Source organism: Chelonoidis abingdonii, chromosome 7 (assembly GCF_003597395.2).
Source record: "Chelonoidis abingdonii isolate Lonesome George chromosome 7, CheloAbing_2.0, whole genome shotgun sequence".
NCBI lineage: Eukaryota > Metazoa > Chordata > Testudines > Testudinidae > Chelonoidis > Chelonoidis abingdonii.
Genome location: NC_133775.1, coordinates 36,308,855 through 36,332,978, shown reverse-complemented (window position 1 = coordinate 36,332,978; position 24,124 = coordinate 36,308,855). Strand labels below are relative to the sequence as shown.

The 24,124-nt window shown below is 41.6% G+C and overlaps 1 protein-coding gene and 1 long non-coding RNA gene across 3 annotated transcripts; one reads left to right on the top strand and one right to left on the bottom strand.

The window, feature by feature from the left end:
* Positions 1 to 264: 264 nt before the first annotated feature.
* RWDD3 (RWD domain containing 3) lies at positions 265 to 15,433 on the bottom strand. 2 transcript variants are annotated; one of them, XM_032769819.2, is made up of 4 exons: positions 15,286 to 15,433; positions 7,797 to 8,284; positions 821 to 936; positions 265 to 723 (listed from the first exon to the last, which is right to left on the bottom strand). In XM_032769819.2, the coding sequence occupies exons 1-4, from the start codon at positions 15,368 to 15,370 to the stop codon at positions 609 to 611; spliced, it is 804 nt and encodes a 267-aa protein (XP_032625710.1). In that variant the 5' UTR covers positions 15,371 to 15,433; the 3' UTR covers positions 265 to 608. The 2 variants fall into 2 exon arrangements, with proteins under 2 accessions (XP_032625710.1, XP_074923904.1); XM_075067803.1 differs by having other exon boundaries at positions 672 to 754.
* Positions 15,434 to 17,372: 1,939 nt separating this feature from the next.
* LOC116818683 (uncharacterized) lies at positions 17,373 to 22,232 on the top strand. Its single transcript, XR_004372250.2, has 3 exons — positions 17,373 to 17,419; positions 18,837 to 18,902; positions 21,789 to 22,232. It is a non-coding gene; the product is annotated as an uncharacterized LOC116818683 (long non-coding RNA).
* The last annotated feature ends 1,892 nt before the right edge of the window (positions 22,233 to 24,124 follow it).

Below are 24,124 nucleotides of genomic sequence, written 5' to 3'. Positions count from 1 at the left end.
AAAATGTTTAATGGAGTAACACAAATGGAGGAGATACATAGCAACGGCTTCAGGATGGCAAGTTATAGGGAGCTCAAAAATGTATTTATCTTTAATTATTCTAAGCTTTTATTTTAAACCATGTTTATTAATTATAATGCATATTGATATTATTGCTGATTTTTTAAAAGTTATTGAATAGCAAAAGTAATAGATCTTTCTAGCTGTGCAAGTTAAAGAACCAGCTTCATAAGGATATATTTGAAAACAGAATGAAACCAAATGTCTTGACAAATATACTTTAATTACAGGACAACTGGAGATGATACAATTCTAACTGAATCTCAGAGAAAGGGAATAGTGATTTTTCCCCATCATCCTTCATATTTGACCTAACAGTTCAACTGTTAAACTCAGCATTTCCGATCAAAAGTCAATGCACAGTCAAAAACATGATCTTTCATAACATGTGAATTGCCTTTTGTTTCTTGCAAGTAGATGTCGTCTTCTCTGGCATTTTGCTGCAGAGCGGCTTTAAAGATATTCTCAAACAAACATTTCATTTTATCTTCTCACTTTCTATAGTCAACTGCTGCTATAATCAAAGATTCCAATGTTTTCTTACAAATTTATTTTAACAAAGCAGGCACAAATTCAGAGAAAAGATCAGTAAGTCCTGCAGCTTCAAATTCCTTTTGTAGCTCATCCAAAGTTGAATATTCTTTGACTTCAAATGCCTGAAACCTACATTGTACAAGAAAACACATGAATATGCCTAGATTTGTCACAATGTAATTACCAGTTCGGTTGCTTTTCTATCTGCAATAATACTAAATTATACCTTTTATGCTCGCTCTGTACTTTTGTTTCACACAGTACACTAATCATTTTCTCTTTGCATTTCTTTCCGCTCGAGTCCACATCTACCTTAGAGGTTTTCTGAAGAATCAAGTATTCCTAAATGACAAAAAAAAAAAACAAAAAACAGGAGTATGAAATGTCAGCTATAACATCTTGGAGGTATACTTAGAATCACAGAAAACAGAACAGGGGTAGGCAACCTATGGCACGCGTGCCACAGACGGAACACGAGCTGATTTTCAGTGGCACTCACACTGCCCAGGTCCTGGCCCTGATTGGGGGGTTCTGCATTTTAATTTAATTTTAAATGAAGCTTCTTAAATTTTTTAGTAACCTTATTTACTTTACATACAACAATAGTTTAGATATATTTTATAGACTTATAGAAAGAGACCTTCTAAAAACGTTAAAATCTATTACTGGCACGTGAAACCTTAAATTAGAGTGAATAAATGAAGACTCGGCACAGTACTTCTGAAAGGTTGTCGACCCCTGATATAGAATCACAGAATACCAGGGTTAGAAGGGACCTCGGGAGGTCATTGAGTCCAACCCCCTGCCCAAAGCAGGGCCAATCCCCAGACAGATTTTTACCCCTCTTAGCTATCCCTCCCCCCTTAAAGATCTATTCTACATGCACAGGAACTATTTCAGAATTCCAAACAAACTTGGAAAGTGCTCATCCCAAGTATACAAAGTCTGATCGAACGTGATAGGATTACTCATAGTGCTTAAAATTAAGCACATTCTTAAGTGCTCTGGTGGACTGAAGCTTCACAAAGGATATCATCATTCTAGCACAGGGGTTCTCAAACTGGTCACAAGGTAATTATATGGGTGGTCGCGAGCTGTCATCCTCCACCCCAAATTCCACTTTGCCTCCAGCATTTATAATAGTGTTAAATATATTTTAAAGTGTTTTTAATTTATAGGGTGGGATCACACTCAGAGGCTTGCTATGTGAAAGGGGTCACCAGTACAAAAATTTGAGAACCACTGATCAAGTAGGGCCAAGGAGATTAGACACCCAAAAGCATTCAATATAAGCTCATGGCATTCTGAGTGATAGAAACACTTCTGTTATTAATCTTTCACCACAGGTTTTATGTTGGACTAATATTAAAAAAAACAATTATGAAGTGCTTGGAACTGCCTCAGGAATGAGATAGTGAGGGTTGATAAAATAAGGTTCAAGTCCCAGGATGGTACCAGTTTTGATACCGGAGGGAAGTCTTAAAAACTTCAGGACATGGGCAGTGGCTGGGTGGGAAAATACAGAGTAGACATCTATTGGAAAATGAAACATGCTGATGGTCAACAGGTGTACTTGGAGGAAGAAAATAGGTAACACCAAGTATTGTAAGGACAAGAGGTAGCCCAGTACATCTAGGGTCTTAGCCTGAAAAGGGGAAATTCCTTGTTGTTTACACAACAACATAAACCTATTCCACTTCACTTTAATAATATCCCCTGCTAGAGTACTTTCTACTGCTACTCAGGATGTCCTGGACTTAACAAGAAAAGGCCCTCTCTAACTCCAACAGCTTCCAAATACTATGTCCTCAGATGAAGCATGACTGGGTTGAGAAGGCTAGTTCATTCTTTGTCCTGGGTTAGTAGCTGATATATAAGGGGAAGGTTGAGAGAAGGTCAGGCCGATAGTTGCAGAAGCATTGGGTATAAGACTTGCCAGGCTCAAGCTGGCACTATAAGGATGACTTGCGTTTTGTCTGGTCAACAATCGAGGTAAGGAATCGGGGAATGTGTACAAGACTCCCAAACATTGTATAAGAAACATGTCACCCAGAAAGCCCAGGCTACAACCACCTCTGGAACAGAACTCCTTGCACTTATGATTCACATGGGACACAAACAGGTCCAGGGATAGAAGACCCCATACCTGGAACGCCATCTACAAAGTCACATCATGCAGCTCCCACTCAAGTTCTGTGGAGAAACATCTACTCAGACAATCTGCAGGTGTTATGGATCACTGGAAGGTGGACAGCAGTTAGGGTAATCTGTATGGGAATACACCAGTCCCTAAGGGCAATGGCCTCTATGCAGAGCTGAGAGGAGTGGGCTCATTGATATAACAGCCTGCCATAATGTTCTCCAACAGTAGTTGGACTGACTATCTGCAGATGCAAGAAAGGAATTGTTTGCAGGACAATCTGACTTCTGTTAGCTCCAACACACTGAAAAGAAGCATAGATCCCTGAGGGGACCATGTTCTTTGGAACACATGACCCTTCTGAGGTGCACCCCCAACCTAAACAGGATGCAGTTGTTGTTACAGGCCTTGCTGGGAGCAGTAGGTTGAATGTTACCTGCATTACGCATACCCTTGCTCTGTCTTCCCATGAAGTAAGGGAGGCTAAGACCCTTTGGGAATCATATCAAGCAAGTTAAGACTGTACTTGCTTGGAATGTAAACAGACTGTAACCAGCCTTGTAAACATCTGAGATGAAGCCTCATAAATGGAGTCATATAAGTGCTCACGGCCATATGACCCACCAGCATCAGGCAGGATCGGACAGACATTCTGAGCTCAAAAGAGTCGTACGAGCCTGACGATGGAGAAGAAGAAGTTATCTGGCAAGTATGCTGTAATAGCACCCAACCTTGCTCCAATGAATTCTATCAACCATAAGAGTTTCAGGGTGGACGTGTCCAGGTTCACTCTGAGGTCCAGCGTTCTGGTTGCATCTCATGTTTCCTGGTAAGACTGCACTTTAGGTATCAGTTATCTAGGTATGAGTAAACCATTGCCTGTTGCCAGTGAAAGTGAGCTGCTACCACCAATAATACTTTAGTAAACATGCACACTGCCATCAAAAGCCCAAAGGTGAGGACCCTGTATGGACAGTGCTGTTTGGCCATAAATCTCAGGAATTTCCTGTGTGCCAGCTGAATTCCTATATAAAAGTAGGCATCTTTGAGACTGAGGGCTGTGAATCAATTGTCTAGATATAGTGATGGGATAATAAATGACAGGGTCATCATCCTGAACTTTACACAGTGGATAAACTTGTTCAGTTCCCTGAGGTCCAGAATAGGTCTCCATCCTCTGTTTTCTTGTGGACAAGAAAGTACCTTGAGTAGAATCCCTTTCCCCTTGCTGCTGGAGGTACTATTCTATTGCCTCCAGTTCAAAGAGCCATTTTCCCTCACGCAGAAGAATCCTCTGGTGAGAGGAGTCCCTGAAGACGGATGAGGTTGGGCAGGGAACAGAACTGGATGATGAACCCTGAGAAGATGACCTCTAGCACCAATTTGTCCACTGTGATTTCTGTCCAGACAGACAAGTAGTAGGAAAGTCAGCCTCCACAGAGAAGGGAAAAAGCAGAGCGGTTGTGTAGATCTAGAGGGACAGCGAGGGGAGAGAATCTTCTGTGACTTTGTCCTCTTCTCGCTCTGATGACGTGGTGATTCTAAATTCCCTGCTGCACCATGACTATCCCAAAGCCTTTCAGGACTTAACAGAAAGGCAGTCACTTCAGATTCCTATGGAAGAGGTCCAGGAAGCATAACACAAACTGCTGGACATTTTACATAGTTTAGGTCCAAGCAGAATGGCTCTTCCTATAAACAAGGCTATCCTTGAACCTGCCAAGGCCTTCAGACATACAGCGGCCATAAGTCCATCAGTGTCCAAGCAGGCTGAAAAAAAATATTTTGTACCAATGACTGGGTTACAATACTCATTCTTTCATCCATCTCCCAACTCCTTGATGGTGTCAGTGGCCACCAAGAATACTAGACAGAAACAATCCAGGTCTAATCTGCATGAGAAAGAAGCTAAGAGGCCTGACCCCTTTGGGAGAAGGGAGTATTCCTCAGCCTGCCTACAATTCTGAGTTTTCTGGGCTGAATCCTCTCCAGGAGCCTCTCTGAGCAGGGTGTCTATCGTCGTCCTCTTCCAATTCCAAAGTTTCTGATCCTGGATCCCGTAGGGGAGCCTGCAGTACCAGAGGAGGCAGAGATGGCCTGCTTCTATTCGCTAACAGTATCAAAGACAGTCTAGCTCAAATCCCTGCATGAGGGCAGGGATGTAAGAGTGTACTGAACTGATAACTGGTACTGGTTGGAGTCCTAGTTCCAGCCATTAAGGCCTAGAAAGGGGGCGGTGACTCTGGTTCCAGAAGCAGTAAAAGGTCTTCTAGACCCAGGAGGCAAACTGGAGTTGATAGAGATGTCTTGACGCTCAGATTTCCAAAGAAGATGCCCTATCCAACAGTACCAACAAGGGTTCTGGTGCTGAAGCAGCAGCCCCAGTACCAGTGGATGCTGCGATTTTGCCCTTAGAAGTCCCGCTATGGACCACAAGCATCGAATGATTTGGTATGGAACAGGGACTTCTGCCTCTTTTTAGAGGACTTGGATGGGGAACCTTCCCTCTTGTCCTTATGAGAACACTTATGTCTCCCCCGTCCCCATCCCATCCCCTCACATCCCCATCTGCCCTGGCCCTGCTCTCCAGAATCTCTCAGAGCCAGGGAAGTGGGGGTGGGGAAGCAGAGATCTTGGAATGACTCGGAACTGAAGAAAAAGAAAAAGAGGGGCCACTCCTGCCTTCTTCAGGCAGTCATATAGGGGGTCTCCCCACTAAGAGGTTGCTCCCGTCTTCATGGCTTACTCCATCAGGCACTTGCAGCACCAAAAGTTCCTGGACTGTTTAGTCCTATTCATGAACCACCTACAGATACTGCACGTGGAAGGGATGTGCTCTTCCCCCAGGTAGTACAGACAAGTGTTGGGATAGTCTGTGACTGGGAATGACTTGTAGCACATATCGTAGGTCCTAAAGCTGAAGATCCTTGCCATACTTCCCACAACTGTTGGAAGGCTGGGGCAGGGCAGATATGGAAAATGGCTCCACACCTCAAAGGGGGATTCCCAAGGGAACCAATCCTTAGAACTATCTCCTAATGAACTAAATTAAGAAAACTAGCTACAAAGAATTTTAAAACTATTTTGAACAGGAAAAAGCTGAAGTAGTAAGCACAAACACTGAAGCTCCATCCTAGAGCACAAGTGGTAAAAAAGGAATTAAGATGGTGGTGGTCTGGCAACCCCCTTTATTCCCTTGGTGAAGAGCACAACGAGAGCTGTGGTTCAAGCACAGACCACATGGACACTGCTAGAGAAACATCCCCAGCCCTCAGTGCATGCACAACCTGAAGGAACAAAAGTGCACTATACACAGGGGCAAACAATCAATCAAAGAAGAAACAATAGTTCCATTCCGCTGAGTGTAAGTCTATATTTTTAAGGTGGTGGTTACTTTTCGCAGATATCGTGAACTCATACAGTCATTTTACATCAGGGATTGGTAACCTTTGTCACACGGCCCGCCAGGATAAGCACCCTGGTGGGCCGGGCCGGTTTGTTTACCGGCCGCATCTGCAGGTTCGGCCGATTGCAGCTCCCACTGGCCGCAGTTCACCGCTCCAGGCCAATAGGGGTGGCAGGAAGCTGCAGCCAGCACATCCCTCAGCCTGCATCACTTCCCGCAGCCCCCATTGGCTTGGAGCAGCAAACCATAGCTAGTGGGAGCCGCGATCAGCTGAACCTGTGGACTTGGCTGGTAAACAAACCGGTCCAGCCCGCCAGGGTACTTACCCTGGAGAGCCATGTGCCAAAGGCTGCTGATTCCTCTTTTATATCAGATTCCTCCACACCTCTTTACCAATGGAAAAAACAACTTCAAAATTTGATCAAAACACAGTACCTTTTTGTCATTTTAAGATATCCCCCCCTTCCGCCCCTGTCATAAGCATAAATCCCAATTCTGAACCTTAGCATCCAAAATGTGGGTGCCTAGCATAAATTCCTCTAAGCTTAGTTACCAGCTTAGATCTGATAGCGCTGCCACCAGCCAGATTTCCAGTCTCTGGCGCCCTCTGGTTTCCCCAAACCTTCCCTGGGGGACCCCAAGACTCAGATGCCCTGAGTCTTACAACAAAGGGAAATAACCCCCTCCCCTTGTCTCCTCTTTATTTCCTCCCCAGCTTCCCACCCTGGGTACACTAAGAGATACAGTTTCAAGTCCTTGAAATGCAAACCAGAGAGATCAAAGTTTTTTCACCCTCAGTCAGAGTTACTGCAAAGGTAAGCTTTGCAACTCTGACACAAAGAGATTTTCCCTTCCCCCCATTTCCTTCCTCCCCACCAATTCCCTGGTGAGTTCTAACTAGGAAAAAATCCAACAGGTCTTAAAAAGAAAACTTTATATAAAAAGAAAGAAAAAAGACATAAACAATGGTCTCTGTATCAAGGTTGACAATATACAGGGTCAATGGCTTAAAAGAAGAATGAATAAACAGCCTTATTCAAAAAGGAATACAAATTAAACATTCCAGCTAACTACACACATGACAATAGGTTTTTATACTGTTTTTGTATTTACTTCTACCTTTTGTACTTACACTTGGAAACAGAAGATTAGAAAAGCTTGAAGAGACAGTTCACTCTCAAAGCCGAGAGCAACAGAACAGAGACACAGACAAAAGACACACACCCAAAAATTCCCTCCCTGAGCTTTGAAAAATCCGGTTTCCTGATTGGTCCTCTGGTCAGGTGTGTGGTTCCCTTTGTTAACCCTTTACAGGTAAAAGAAACATTAATCCTTAGCTATCTGTTTATGACAGCCCCTGCAAGTACAAAACTCCTATTGGCCTTAGAGATGCGTTTTGTTTTGTTTTTAAAAAAAATGTATAATCCAAGACTTTTCAGATTAGTGATGATGAAAGATGAGGTAAAGACAGCCACTGAAAGAAAACTAGAGCTTGCAGGAATAAAGAAATGATTGGGCCTATGTATACCCCTAATGATCAGTCAACCTGCTTCCAAAATTGGTAATGTTAGAAAAACAAACACAAGGTATTCTATTCAGACACACAGCTCTCAGCAATAAATCAATTTGACTAGTCAACATTCAATGTTTTTGCACCTTAATGCTGGTTCTGTCTCCTTGCAGAAGAATCAGTATTATCTTGCTCATAAACATCAGTCTTCCAGTCAGCCTTAGATCTGAAGTCCATTTTTCCACGGTTTTGACATATTTTGTCTTAGCTCTCATGTGATCTAAATGCAAAAGGATAGTCCATATACCATCCTCTGCACTTATGCATCTTGACAAAGTACTTTTTTCATTGCAAACTGAAGTTTCTGATTGCCCAACGATGTGCTTAATATTCTGCTGTATCCAGAGAACCAGCTCATATACCATGGGTTCAGAAAGATGTCTCTTGGCTTGCTCAAGTAATCTTTCTTTCACTTCCTTACACTGTGCCCTTGTAAGCTGTTCTGAATCAATGGAGATGTTCGGCAGGCTTGAGGGATAACTGACCGGCAAGTGAAATGACAGCTTTAACAGTAAATCTGAATCCAAAAGTCCTTTCACGCTGGTTTGAATTCTTAATGTGATTCCATCTGTCTCTGGAAGGCATCCAAAAATAATCATAAACTGCATATAAATTACAGACTTCAGAAGCACATAAGTAAGTTAATACATTATTTTCTTTCTTAAAAAAATTCAATTCAAGTGACTGATACTCTACACAGAAAATTTCTGAAGTCTCTTACAACTCGTGACTTAAGCTGTAAGTCTCTTGCTTACATGGAATCCTGAATAAAATATTTGCATTCCATTCTAGAAGGAAAGTTATTAACATATTCTAAAAAAGAGAGTGACAACTTTTTCCTCCTTTTAAGTCTTGACAAGTCAATAACACAAAGGATTTTCTCACAAGTAAAAATTTTTACCTGGGGAGCAATGAGGGCAACTGAAATAAAGATTTTTTCAAAAGCTCTCAGCATTGTCTTAAGTCTGCTCCTACCAAAGCTGGTAAGAGTTTTACCATCAAATTCAGTGGGAGTGAGGTTAGGCCAATGGTGAGTACTTTTGAAGATTCCACCCTTAAAGAACAGTTCTACACTAAATATAACACTGTGGGATTCCATGTTCTCAGCGACTTCCAGACCAAATTTTCTCAATTTACAAGTTAAAAAGGTGTTTTTTTGTTTGTTTTTTTTACAAACTCTTCCTTGGATTCAAAAGTCAAGCTTGGCTTGTGGCTCATCGTGAGTAATAAGGGTTCTGAAGACCAAATTCTATCCACAGTTATACTTATGCAAAACTATAGTCTTCAGTGTAGTTGGACAGTTAGGCACCCGAACAACTTTAAAAACAATACTGAACAGATCTTCAAAAATCAATTTAATCTCATCTGGACTGACAAACACTAAAATACCTCCATCATAATCATATGATTGTTGGTTGATGTCACTACAGGGAAGAGTTAAGGTTGTTTGAGTGTCCTAACTGTGTGTTTCCATATCTTAACACATTTAGATTTCTTTAAAGTTCAACCTTAGCTCTGAATTTTCAATGTTTACAACACTTGGTTTGGGAGAATAAAACAACATTTCTGCAGTGCATTTTTCCCGAAATTACTTGTACGTATTCTCAATCTTAACTCCCTCAAAATAGTTTTTTGTTGGTTGGCTGGGTGGGTTTGGTGGGTTTTTTTTTGGTCTGGAAATATTTTAGAGTAAAAATCATATTTGAAGTGTTATAAAGGGACATTTTCTAATAAGTAACATACAGACCATGCTCCATGCTAAAGTTGTGATAAAATGACACCATGCTAGAGATGGGATAAAATGACTCTCAGCAGCATTACAGTTTGATTCCCACAGAACTATAAAACTGTCACATAATAAATCACATAAACAAAGGCAGTAAAATTGGAAATTGCATATACATTTATTTCTATTATAAAACCCTTTTTTTGATTAAGATATGGCTCAAAGAGAAATAAAACAAAACTTAAATTACATAAAAAGAGGGAACAAAGACCTAATCTGTCTACACAGTAATAAGAGAAAAAGAGGATATTTAATAAAAGAAGTTCTTCCTCAGATCATCTCCGCTTCAACCTTTTGATGTATTCCAAATACTTCACCCCAATTCTTTAAAAAGTTACTAAAATGTCAAGTTGTTTTTTAAAATGAGGGCAAGAGGAGACAGATTTGAAAGGCAGAGTAAACCTGATTTAAGTTTCAGATGAATTCTTTTGAAGTGACGCCTTCTCAGCACCCTTGTTTTACTTTCCCTTACATGATAGGCAGTTTAAGAATGTCTAATTGTCATTGCTGACACTGCCAACTAACTTCAGTGCCCTCTATAACATAACAGTTGAGCCCTGTTTAATAATAAGTGAAACAACCTGAAAATGATTTGGAGACTCTTTTAAGAGATCAGCCAGAGTTTTGTTTCCAAAGCCCGATCCTTGTTCATATAAAGAACGCTCTGTAACACTGTAGTCTAAAATAAAATAAAATAACCAAGCCCTTCATATCGAATGATCAAACATTAACATTACATTCAGAAAGGTCTCCAAACACACTCAGTCATCCTCATTCTGAATAAAAACACAGCACCAAATCCACCAGTGGCAGCACCAGATGCAAATCTACTGAATTCAGCTGAATTGCATCAGCTTATGCTCACAGTTTGTTTGGCACTTCAGCACTAATACTAATTAAAAAGTGTCTGTGGGCATTAAGGAATAGTTTTTAAAGGCATTTAGGCATCTAACTCCCATTTAACAGCCCATTCCTCGTTCACATTCAAACAAGCAAATTTAGTGTTCATGACAGGTGCCGGTTGAGAGCAGATTAAAGTCTCTAGATCTATACCTATCATAGACACATCCAGGCTCTCCCTCTACAGGCAGCAGCCCATTGACCAAGCAGTCGTTGGCCCAGAACCCTGCCAGTGGGCCTCAACCCTGACCTAGAGAGATTGCTTCTCAGGGTAAGAAATTAGTTCAGCATTCATGCCCATTCAGTCCTTGGCCTCTCTGCTGAAATTGCCCATTATTAATTATTATTATTATTATGTTTTATTATTGTGCAAAGTTTGTGTATAGTTTACCTTTGTTTGTTCTCTCTCTCTGTATATATATAATTTCATAAAAAGTTAATAGGGAAAAATACTTGTTTTGTAGTAGCATTGGGCTAGGCTCTATACATACATATACACACCAGACAAACCCTGCTCTGAAGAGTTTAGTCTAAATATTATAATGTGTAATTACAATCTAAGTAACTGTGATGGTAGTTTTGTATACCATGGACACCTGGTCACTCAGAATTCTAATGAGACCATCATTTTGTCTCACACACATCACTAAATAGCAATCAATGGTAATTACCACCTTAGGTCAGACTCAAATTAGTATGCTACAGAAAAAGGGCTCTATATTCCATTTCCAATATTTGAGTCACACAGTCCTCCCCACTCTGCTTTTTTACTGAAACCATTTATATTATATTCATAACAAAGCATGAGAGTTCATCATTAATACCCAAACTCCCTGGGCTGACATGGACAGGAAGGAATCCTCACATAGCCCACATTTCGGCTATGGAGTCTCTATACAGCCTTCTCATTGGGGAGATGACAACAAGATCCATCTAGCAGCAGATTCTCCAGCTTTACCACAGGCCACCCCGTGCCCCCAACATCTTGTGTACTGTCACATAGATACCTGGCACATACTTTAGCTCTGAATTGCACATGGGATAACCTGCAAAACCTTCTCACTCTAGCCTCTGTCAGCACAACAGGTGCATTACCAGCAAAAGTGAAGGCTGTATTTGCCCGTAACAGTACTAAGCATTTTTATATTCCTCTCCTTGCACTCTTACTTAACAATGTTGCCAGTGAATTTAAAACTCAGACACTAAAATCAACTGGAGAAAAATTCATTTCTTGTTCAATTACTGCAACAGAAAAAGATGTTGCCTTTCTGGTAATCCTATCACGTTTTTTTCACTAATTTGTGGTCCCAGATCTCACTGAGTCAGAAGTAACTGATAGGGAGACAGACAAGCCAATTTTACCTCTCTAGCAAGAATCTCATGTTACAGTGATCACATCCTTAAATCTGCAACATTCTCACACCTTTCACTGTGGGAAACACATTGCTGTGATGGTGAACTAATCTGAAAGCAGCAGCACAGCAGCAAATCTACAGGTGTATTGTTCCGAGCCATCATGAAAAAGGGCATTAAAAACCAGCCACGTTCATTTATGTCTGCTGGAGGTACTTACTTTTAAACAGAGGACTGTGCAAAATCTTTATGGTCTTAGAATTTAAAAAAAATCTAAGTATATTTAAGTTGATATAAGCATGATATTGGCCCTTTTACACATTCAAGTTGCAGACTGCTTGCAGCACAAAGACAGCAAATGATCAGCACCCTTCACAAATGGATTCTACAGAAACTATTCCTATGTTCGCACAAACTACAGCACCTGAGTTGACTTCATATTAGAATGTGCTATCTGAAATATGGAGCAGCATACTACCATTCTGATGAAATTTAATGTGCTAATAAAACTGAACCCAATACAGTTTTTTTTAAACACATCCTCCTTATATTCCCCCCCTACACCTAGTAGCATGCTTATCAGTAAATTCAGCTCTGGAATACTTCAGATTTTTTTTTATGTTCCATGTCAGCCAGAGAGATTCCCTCCTCCCCTGCCAAAAGACACCGTATGCAACACATACATTCCATTTTTAACTCAGAAACTACATACAGAAGTACAAGCTTTGAATATGTACATATATTTTTATTGCAAGTTTACTAAAACTAGAAAGAAGACAGTGGATTAACTAGTAAATTATGGAGTTCTGTCTGTAATACTAATCCTTTCAAAGAGGCATGTAAAGTAATTAGCTCATTTAAATTAATCAACATACCATTTTTAATAAGAAACATCTTTTGCATCTTAAGAACATCATTGTTAACCTTAGAAAGCTAGTGGTTTTATTCTACCAAAAGTGACATGGTAAGTGAAGTGATATCTTTTAATGGACCAACTTCTGTTGGTGGAAGACACAAGCTTTCAAGTTACATGGAGCTCTTCTTTAAGACATCCACACAAAAACTTGCACCAAAATAACAAAGACATAAATTAAAACCAGTTAAGTTATTTCAGTCCAAGTATGCTTGTAGATAAACTCTAAGGCTTGATCATGGTTTGGGGATAAAGCTATGGTCTTCTTTAAACAGGGTCCTGCATCTCTAATTGTAACTGTAGGGTAGGCCCCTTTCTATCACTCCAGCAGATCTTCACGTGGGTAAAAATGGCCCCCTGAGAATATCCTACATGTTGGGGCTACCCTGGCTGCTCTAACAAAACTAGTATAATAGCTCTACATTTACCTTGCTCCCAAGCCTCCAGCACAGGGAGCCTGACCAGAGTGCACCACACTATGGCTATTCTCTGCTTCCCCAGGACCCACAGGGAGCCCTGGGAAACAGACCATTAATTACAGAAGCCCTGAGGATGGTCTAATTTACACCAAGCAGACCCCATGCAGTTCAAGAATATAGGGAACACAAACATGCACAAAGAAACTTTTGATTGCTGCACCAAGTGTAGGGTGGGAGTGATTGAGATTCAGGCCCCATGTACATAGTGATAGCTAGCATCTATTAAACATTATACAACCCTATGTGGCCTCCAAGCCTTGTCACTCATCTCAAGTATAACTGCTTATCAGGTTAGTTACACTTTTCTACTGGCAGGTAGCAAATTCTGCTTGGTGTCATTCACCTAATGTAATTTACTGAATGCAGGTCCAATGCTGGGAACTAGAGGAGATAGCAAATTGTGACAGGAGAGTGACACTCATTAAAATTTGCCTTTTGCCAAAGATGCAAACAGTAAAGATACATGGTAGGAAACTGACAGGCAAAAGACACCTTTCTGAATTTGCTACCACTAATAAAAGGCAAGAGATTAAATGAGTTATTTACAGTAGCATTTTTTGTGATGAGAAAGCATGCAAAAATAGAGTAAGCTGTCAGAATTTTCTATAGGAAGCAAATTCTGATAGTGATGCATTTTATAATGCTGCAGTCCAGAGAAGCTAAGTGTTTCACCAACATATTGGATGCATATTTTATGGGCATTAGTACTGTTTAGTAGTCTAATAGTGAACTTCAGCAAAGCACCACAGAGGAGTCTAGGGTTCTTCAGAGGTGGCTGGCAGCAGAAAAGAATGCTTAGCTCAGCTCACAAGCAGATGCCAGGAGACAGGTAGGATCCAAGGATAGTGCTTGCTGTGAGGGCACATTATGGAAAGGTTTTTAATTTTCATAGATACTAGAGACCTCTTAGATCATCCAGTCTATTGCCCTGACAGCACAGACCCGGAGAGAAAGTGCATCCAATATTTAAACTGAAAGTATACCTGATAAAAAAGGAAAATCATTAAGAGGTATGTAACAGCTTCCATTTGAGAAGAAATTAAAAAGACTGGGACTGTTCACCTTATAAAAGAGACATCTAAGAGGCAATATGATAGAGGTCTATAAAATCATGAATGGTATGTATGGATAAAGTAAATAAGAAAGTGTTTTTTATGACTTCACATAATACAAGAACCAGGGGTCACTCAATTAAATTAACAGGCAGCAGGTTTAAAACACACAGAAGTATTTCTTCACACAACACACAGTCAACCTGTGGAACTAATTTCCAGGGGATGTTGTGAAGGCCAAAAGTATAAGTGGGTTTAAAAAAGAGTTAGAAAAGTTGATGGAGGACAAGTTCATCTACGGCAATTAGCCAAGATGGTCTGCAACACAACCCATGCTCTGGGTGCCCTAAACCTCTGCCTGCCAGAAGATTGGCCCTGATGGATCACTCTGTAACTGTCCTATTCATTCTCTCTGAAGCATCTGGCACCAGCCACTGGCAGGACACGGGGGTAGATGGACCACTTGCCGACTTTATAAGCCATAGGACAGCAAGGAGTTAAAGGAACAAGGTACCAATTTTCCAGGGAAGAAGACCCCCAAGGTATCCCTTAGAACTCCTCTGACAATGCTTACCGCAGACCAGCGCTCCATCCTGCACAGGATGGGACTCCTGAATTCAGGACAGAATTGGCAAAGGTCTGCCTAGAACTGGGAGGAAAAGGGGGCGCTATGCTGAATACTGGCCGGATTAGACACCCACCACCTTTGCCCCTTCACTGACCCGCTTACCCACCCACTACAATCCATAGGAAAGCCCCACTGACCCAAACCGCTAAGGAGCCAGGTCAGTAGGTAGGGAAGGAAAAGAGGCGAAGCTTGTTACAAAGTGCTGCCTAGCCGTCAGGCGCTACTAGCTGCTCGGCCTCGGGCAAAGTGGCATCTATGCGGGCGGGGACCAGGGGGCTGCGGAAATAAACGCTGCCAGGCGGCCTGACCCAGTCTCAGCCCACGGGACACGCGCAGGCCGGGGGCTCCGAGCTCCTCGAGCAGGGTCTGCGCTTCTGCGGGGCAGGGCGGGCCATGGGGGCAACCGGACGCTTCCAGAGCCCTGCAGCCGGCACAGCAGCCCCGCCTGCGGCCGCGACAGTCACCTGACACGGCCAGCACCGCGCACTCATCCCGCTGGCAGTAAATAGCCATCAGGGCCGACAGCTCTTCCAGGGCCAACGCCGACATGGCTGCCACTGCCCCTGCCAAGCGCTCCGCTGCCTGCCGGGGCGGGCTGCGCAGGCCGCTCCCCCTTCCTTCGTCACTGGAACCTGCCTCCGCCCTGCGGGGGCGTGAGCCGGGCCCGCGGCCGCCAGGGGGCGCCCCGGTCCCTTCCCTCCTGTCGCAGCCGCCGCAGGTCAGCGATCCCGCCGGACGGAGCTAGCCGCTTCCCTCGGCACGTCACCGCGCGGGTCTCGGTGCAAGGCCCTGCTCCACCAGAGCGGGAATTCCAAGGCAACGGGCTCGCTGACCGCACAGCGCCTTCCATGGTCCTTGTATGGAACAAACCAGCTCACGTGTTACGTGCTTTAGCCCTGCTCCGGGCAACGAGGCCTAGGCCGTGCCCGGGTCCCCTCCCAGCCGAGCGGCTCCGTGAATTCCACAGCGAGCGGCACCCAACAATTGTCCTTACAAGCGGCGCCTCGTGCTTAGGGTCAAGGACTGTGTCAGCCGGTTCCTGCCGTCAGTTTTCAGCTCTGCCACCTTCTTGCTGTTGGCGTTGGACAAATTCATTGACGTCTCTGGGCCTCAGGCTACTTCTCTCTAAAATGGGGATAAAAAATGTATCAACCTCACAGGAGTGTCCTGAGGCTTAATCAGTTAACAAAGCTAAACAGTAATAATAAATATAAATAGTCAACATGGGGGTTATAGTGTTTATCTGGTAGCAAATCCTATGGTTACATTTCCAGTGAGGGGGAATAGTACTGCAGTGCACCTGGCACTTTTGCCTCAGAGATTAAGTGCAGTCTGGGAATCTTAAACTGCTCTGACATGCAATATCAAGCAGCCCACTGGTGTCAGTGAATGCTTTTCTAATTGCCCCCATCTGAATGACACTTTCCTATATTTAGTGCTGAACCACCTGGGCAGAGACAGTCAGTTTTCATAGACTTATTTCCTTTTTTAAAGTGTTGCTTTTAATCAACATAGTGAAAGCATTAACAAAATTCTTCTAAGACCATTAATTCCAAATATTATTGTTTGTATTGCATTGGCACTTAGTGAACCAAACCATTATGCTATTGTATATAGAGGAGAACCTGAAGAATTTACAGTCTAAACAGACAAGGTGGGAAAGTTATCTTCTTTTTACAGATGGGAAACTGAGGGGCAGGGAGAGGAAATTATCTGTTCAAGATCACACAGCAAGTCTGGGCAGAGCCTAGAATTGAACCTACATCTCTTAAAGCCTAGTCTAGAACCTTCATCACAAGACCATCCTTCCTCTCCAATGGTTGAAATCTAGAGAAGGCCCCTCTAAATTCTCTCTCATAGATATAAATCCGATAACTCCAGATAACACGGAGGTAGTACGATGAACAATAAGATAGCATTAAATATTGTCTGTATTTAAAAGTTCCCACACTCCATTGTGGCAGGATGTTATAAAGACTATACAGAAACTGACATCAGTGGGGCCCTTTTTTTTTTAATTAAAATTTTATTTTAAAAGCAGTTTTTGAAAACTGCAAAATAAACCTGCTGCTATTTTTAATTCCTTAAATCCTGTTAAAATAATAAAGAAATATTGGGAGGCTGAACTGAAAATGAGTGAAATAGTGTGAAAAAAAAACAGGATTGAAGCTGTCAGAAGAGTTGCTAGGTAGTTCCTGAAGCTGTCAGGAAAGCATCTGTGGAAATTAGCCTTAAAATCGCCTAATTCTGTTGTTAAGAACTTTCTTGCCACCGTTTTTTTTCCCTTTTCCTAATCCACTGTGCATATTCCATTTTACATGTTTAAATAAAATAAGTCAATGTAAATGTCTTTTAACTTGACACTATCACAAGATATCGAGGTCCCCATGAATAAGTTACTGCACTCTGACATTTGGAAGTCATCAAATAAGACAGTATAATGTCAGCCTGATATTTCTCATAGTATGAAAATATCAGCTTCATGTCAAAGATCTAAATTCCATCTTAACATAATAAATTTTCTTGTATTCACAGACTGGTGAGATTGCCAAACATTGACAGTACAGCCAAGCCTTCATATTCCATTATTATTAAACTGTAAGTCAAGATCTCTTTTCCTCTTTTTAAAAAATTCTTCAAACATTATGATGTTTGATAGAATATCATGAACTGCACTCACTTCTTCAAAGGGATGTTTTTCCAGCAACACAAGAGAAATAGTTCAAAATTCCTCAGTTCTTTTGAGTCAGTCTATCTTAAAACAGCTCTGGCATCCTGTCATAAAATGGATTTTACTCTGACAGTGCTAATATTTTCCACACACAGCGTACAGCATTTGGGCCTTAATAGATAAACACCAACAACTTTGACAAGACTCTGATCTTCCCAGGGCTGTTTAAAAAAAGGTATTGTCCTACACTGTGATCACCTGCCCCAACAACTTAAGAGGCTGCATCATCACTCATTATTGTGAATACATAAAGGGCATTTTAGACCTCTGTTCCCCCAAATTATTTGACTTGAAGAGGAACCCACAGCAGAGCAGCAGGAACCCAGCTGGAGAGGAAAGAGCAGCAGGGAATGTTGCACTCCATATATTTACCACCAGCTTCTCCACTTATTCTCCATACAGGCTGCCTGTACAAAATTGAAAGGAGGGTGGCCTTGCTACAGTGGACTGCCAGGGAACAGGTGGTCCATGTGTTCCATTTCTCTTTGTAGGCATGCCTACAAAACGTGTAAAAGAGGGATTTCATTCATTATGCGCAAAGTGTCATTATCTTTTCCCTTTTAGGGGTCCCTTCTTCAAAGATCTTGATTAGGAACCAACAATAGCATTGTAACTTGGCTGGCTGAGATGTGGGGATGAAAGAAGCATTGAGGAGGAAGATTCTCTGTATAACTAGGGAGGGTTCCACTTGGTTTTGATCCTGGTTTCCTACAGGGCCCTGACCTATGTCCCCCTCCCTCTACAGCACAGGCACTAATCACACCAGAATATGGGCTGCTGCTTCAGAAACAGTTCCTCTAATCCTTCCCAACCCTTTGGGAAAATGCTGCCCCTTATCTCTTCTCCATCATCTGGCCCCAGTATCTTTTTATAATGAGCACAGATATGGGAATTATTAGACTCTGTTCTGACAAACACATGAGTATAACTATGAGTTACATAGGCGACTAGTCCTTTTGAAAGTTAATCATGCCTAAGTACTGAATCAGAGTCATAATTCACTTGTTGGACTTTATCTTTTAATAATAGCATGGTTGCTTTATGACAACATTGTGGAGTGCTATGCAAACATGACTAACAGAATAAAGAATGCATTTTTAAGGAAAGCTTTCCATTTTCTTTGATATTAAAAATGCATGAAGATCTCATGTAATCTGTTGTTGGGACAAAGCCAGAGAACATATGGTAAACACATATGGTATTTGTAGCCTTAGCTGAAATGAGAAACCACAAGTTACCTAATCCATCCAGGGTATGAATATATTGCTTACAATTTCCACACAGATGCTTCACCAGTTTGGAAGAGCTTATTTTACAGCTTCAGATGAGATGTCATAACAACAAGCACTTGTAAGTCTCTTTATAACAATAAAGTTACAGATGAAAAACCAACTGCACATTATACATTTTAAAAGAACTTTGATTTTAACTTTAAAAAGTACTTATTAATATCTACCTGACAGACACTGTACTTCTCAATGAACTCAATATACTACCATATTATTTATACTGCCATTTATGTTAGGAAAAATAAACCTGTTGTGTACATGTCATTCCCAGACTTTCTAGGCAAACATTAAATTCTACTAATTGACAAAACATTTCTTCTTTCACTTTCCCAATTCATACAATGATTGATATACACCACATTAATTTGTCTACAGTAGCATTTGTTGGAAAATCTCCTACTATTGCATCAGGAATAGTGCAGATCCTACAACCTCTACTGTAGCAATGGTGACAGAGCACAGGCATTTTTACCATATAGACTTGTTCTGTGTAGGATTAGATAACATGGAGTTTTTAGTTAGCAAATGGTCTATATTAATACTCCCACTGTAACAACTACTTAATGCTAGCTAGTGCAATGGTGGGAGATTCCCAAAAAAATCTAGTATAGACACAGCTATAGAGAGCTAGATGAAAACCTATAAAACTACCCCAAATAAGGCTAACGGCAAGAAAGTAAATAAAATGTTTAAATGGACACATCCGTGGCAGATGTGAAAAAGATTTAATAAAGAATGAAGGGAGATTTTTCTTTTTGCATTTTAAAAATCATAAAGATGAGTTCTGCATATGCATTGTCTTCCGTATATCTAGTCAAAATATTTGCATCAAAAAAAATTTGGACAAAAAAATTGGTCTTTTCAAAGCAAAAATGTTGGCAGAAAAAAAATTAATTTGAAATTAAAAAATAATTGATGACAAATGGAAAAACACTTACAACAATTTTTTTTCAAAATGGTATTTGTTTTTTTAAACTGAATATTTTGGTTTTTGTCAAAAAGGAAACAAAGGATCAAGATGCCTAAGAATATAGAAAATATCTGATGGTATTTGGCAAGGTTTCAAGGGCAGGCAAATATACATTAGCTAAATTGATGGGTGGCTGCATTTCAGTACAAGACAAGGGGATCCCTATATATCTCACTGCTACCTCAATTGTTTATATTGTGGTAGTACTACCAGGGCCGACGCTACCATTTAGGTGACCTAGGCAATGGCCTAGGGCACCAGAATTTGGGGGCAGTGGGCGCTATTTTGCCGGGGAGGCGGCACGCGGGTCCGGTGGACCTACCGCAGTCATGCCGGTGGACGGTCCGCTGCTGGAAAGGCTCCAGTGGAGCTGCCGCAGTCATTTCGGCGGATGGTGCGCTGGTCTAAAGGCTCCGGCGGACCTACCGCAGTCATGCCTGTGGCAGGTCCCACCGGAGCCTTTAGACCAGCGGACCATCCGCCGGCATGACTGCGGTAGGTCCACCGGACCCGCGGGGGGCGGCGAAATGGCAGTCCGCCTAGGGCATCAGAGACCCTGGTGGCGCTTCTGAGTACTAGAGGCTTTAATCAGGAAGCAAGGCTAGGCTAGGCACTGTATACACATCTAGCAGAAAGACTGTCATAGACTCAAGAAGCTTACAATTTAGCTATATGATGACATAGATTCATAGATTCATAGACTCTAGGACTGGAAGGACCTCGAGAGGTCATCGAGTCCAGTCCCCTGCCCTCATGGCAGGACCAAATACTGTCTAGACCATCCCTGATAGACATTTATCTAACCTACTCTTAAATATCTCCAGAGATGGAGATTCCACAACCTCCCTAGGCAATTTATTCCAGTGCTTAACTACCCTGACAGTTAGGAACTTTTTCCTAATGTCCAACCTAAATCTCCCTTGCTGCAGTTTAAGCCCATTGCTTCTTGTTCTATCATTAGAGGCTAAGGTGAACAAGTTTTCTCCCTCCTCCTGATGACACCCTTTTAGATACCTGAAAACTGCTATCATGTCCCCTCTCAGTCTTCTCTTTTCCAAACTAAATAAACCCAATTCTTTCAGCCTTCCTTCATAGGTCATGTTCTCAAGACCTTTAATCATTCTTGTTGCTCTTCTCTGGACCCTCTCCAATTTCTCCACATCTTTCTTGAAATGCGGTGCCCAGAACTGGACACAATACTCCAGTTGAGGCCTAACCAGCGCAGAGTAGAGCGGAAGAATGACTTCTCGTGTCTTGTTTACAACACACCTGTTAATGCATCCCAGAATCACGTTTGCTTTTTTTGCAACAGTATCACATGGAACATAGACATAGAACAAGAGAATTAAAACAAATAAAGAGAGCACAAGATAACTGAGACAATTATGATAATCTTGATCAGAAACAGTCATGGCACACTAGCTGCCCACCCACTGTGCTGTTTTAGACATATAATGATTTGTAAAGCACGTTGAAATCCTGATAATAAATTCATTATGTAAATATCAGGATTTGTATGGAATAGATGTGCTTGTATGTTGTGCTTTGCATATTCTGTACTTCTGTGTTTTATCAATGTATGTCAGCAGAAGCTATGACAGTAACACAAAAGTGTATTTCATTCCTGTATATAGTTTGTAAAATGCTTTGGTAGCCATTGTGAAAAGAGCACAATACTCATGTAAGCTTATGCTTCAGATAATACCACTGTTGCCAACTCTTGCAATTTTATCTCAATGTGCTGTTTATCTTAAAGCTAAATGAGAATCTCAACTTTCATTAAATAATAAATTGCTAGCTCTCGTGGTTGCAGAGAAAAGCTTGAAAACATGAACCACATATACACTAAAAGCTAAGAAATTAGAAAACAAAATGAACCCCACATTTTAAAAAAATCTCATGATTTTTTGAGGATTGACTGATTTTTCAAAATGTGGGATTGGCAATGCTATAATATATAGCACTTTTCTACTGTAGGTTTCAAAGAACTTTGCAGAGCTGGATAAGTATCATTATCCCCATTTTCCAAAGGGCTGATAGTAAGTATGCTTTAGCTCACAAAGCAAGCAACTGTTAGAGCCTGAATCAGAACCCAGGTATCTGGACTTTCAGTCTGGTGCCCTATCAGTTGGGATAGGTTCCCGCACCATGGAGCCATAATAAGAAATCTGTACTCTCTTTTCCCTTCCTTGTCTGGTTTCTCATTTCTTTCCTTGGATTACTCTCATTGTTTCTTGAGCTTCTTGCCTTCAAAGCGTCCCAGATCTAACTGCCTGCCCTTACTCTAGCATTTAAATAAATAATTCTCCACTATACAGAATTACGCTATAGGACTTCAATGCCTTCTAAAGGGGACCCATAACAGATTAAAATGGACTTGTGACTTTGATATTTAAAGGCATGAAAGATCAGGTTGTTTGTTTGTTTGTTTGTTTGTTTGTTTTAAACTGGCATGTTCTGCTTTTTTACATTACAAATTCAAGTCCTTTTTTAGCCTGAAAGACAAAATAGTAACATCACAAGAGTTAAGAAAATGTAAGCTGAGTAACTGTGGGGAGAAGAGAGTTTTAATCAGGTTGTTTAAATGTTTGGAGTTCTGATGTCTGAGAGCTAACAACTTATATACTCTGTGACACTCAAGTTCTCCAGCAAAACTACAGAAGACCTGTGTTACCCCTCACTATTTTGAGCTAACATATAGTCTAGCTATCTGAAAAATAAAATTATCTTGAAGGATTTTCAGGTCTACTTTTATGACCTAAAGGGACTTATTTTATGAGAACACACCCCTCCCTTAGTGTTTGAAAAAAGTAAGGCTCTGGCTAGCAAATCTGCCTCTGTGGGACCCATGCCTGAAGACTTGGTGTTTCCAAACCTGTGCTTGAGCATCCACGCTACATTGGAAAGCTGGGCCTCACAACTGTGCTGGCATGTCCATGCTGCACTACGCCGACCCATCAAAACTTCTACTTCTGGGGGCTTATCCCAGGATTCCTAGTGCTCTTGCCAGCTGTACCCCATCTAGGGCTTTGTTCATAATGGTTTGGGGGAGAATTTATCTGTCCAGCCCATTGAACTTGACCAGACGTGGGTTGAGCCCAACACATCCAGCTAAGCCGTTTCTGGATCCACACACTCAGAGCAGCTGGGAGTCATCAACATGAACCCTGACCCATGGGAAGAACTTATTCAGCTCACAATCAGTCCTATTTCAGGAATGAGGCAGAGCATCTGAGAGACACTGGCAGTGATATTCAATCAGCCAAAGGCAGATTTCAGAGGATGGTACTGACATGGCAGCCATGACCCAACTGATGCGGTTCGTGCCTGTTGCCGCACCCTCACATTCCCTAGTGCTTCTGGAGCAGAGCCACAAACACAGACTGGTGAGATCACATCATTATGTGGATCTGAGATGACAAGCAGCAACTCCAGAACTTTCTCATGAAAAAGCGGACATTCCTGGAGGTTTTTGATAAGCTTGTCATGATCCTCTAACACCAGGACAAATGTGAGGTAGGACATGCCTGTTCAGAAATGAGTCAATATAACAATCTGGAAACTGGCTACCTAGGACTGCTGTAGATCAGTGGCTAACCAATTTGGAATTGGCAAGTCAACTGTGGAGGCTGTTGAGGCAGAGGTTTGTGAGGCAATCAGGAGTGTGATGTACCCAAAGGTTGTGGCCATTATAAATGCTTCTGAAATAACTGCTGGCTTTGAGAGAATGAGCTTTCCAAACTGCACCAGGGCCATTGATAGGACTCATATGCTCAGTTTTCCGTCCACAAGAAGCATGAGTACATAAACTGCGCACTCCACTGTTATGCAGTCACTGCTCAACCACAGCAGCAGATTCATGGACATTAATATGGGATGCAGCGGCAAGTGCATGATGCCAAGAATGTCTGGAATTTGGGATTTTATCTTCATGGACAAATTGGGACACTATTTCCACTGACTGACATTGTTAGAAATGGAGTTCTCACTGTTATTTTAGGGGAATTCCACTTAATTCTTTTGCCATGACTTCTGAAACAATACCCTGAATTTCAGAAGACCTGGCAAAATATTTAACGACACACTCAGTAGCTGTAGCATGATGGTACAATGTCTGTGAGGACAAAGGAGAATCTTTTCACCAGGGTGAACTCAAGACACTGCTGGACTGCTAAACCAGTACACACAGCCAGAAAGTGCACCTGTCATTATTGGAGCTGGATCCACACAAATCAGGAATGTTTTGTGTGCCCACATAATGGGTTTGCATAGTCCCATGCATGAGGGGGAATGAAATGGTATTTTTAATTGTG

Bases quoted from the DNA above. Each gene is read 5' to 3' on its own strand.
- RWDD3 (XM_032769819.2), bottom strand. From the start codon at position 15,370: ATGTCGGCGTTGGCCCTGGAAGAGCTGTCGGCCCTGATGGCTATTTAC. The intron at 8,285-15,285 runs GTGACTGTCGCG...GATGCCTTCCAG, and splicing joins CGCGGTGCTGGCCGTGTCAG to AGACAGATGGAATCACATTA. The intron at 724-820 runs GTATAATTTAGT...TGTACAATGTAG, and splicing joins GTACAGAGCGAGCATAAAAG to GTTTCAGGCATTTGAAGTCA.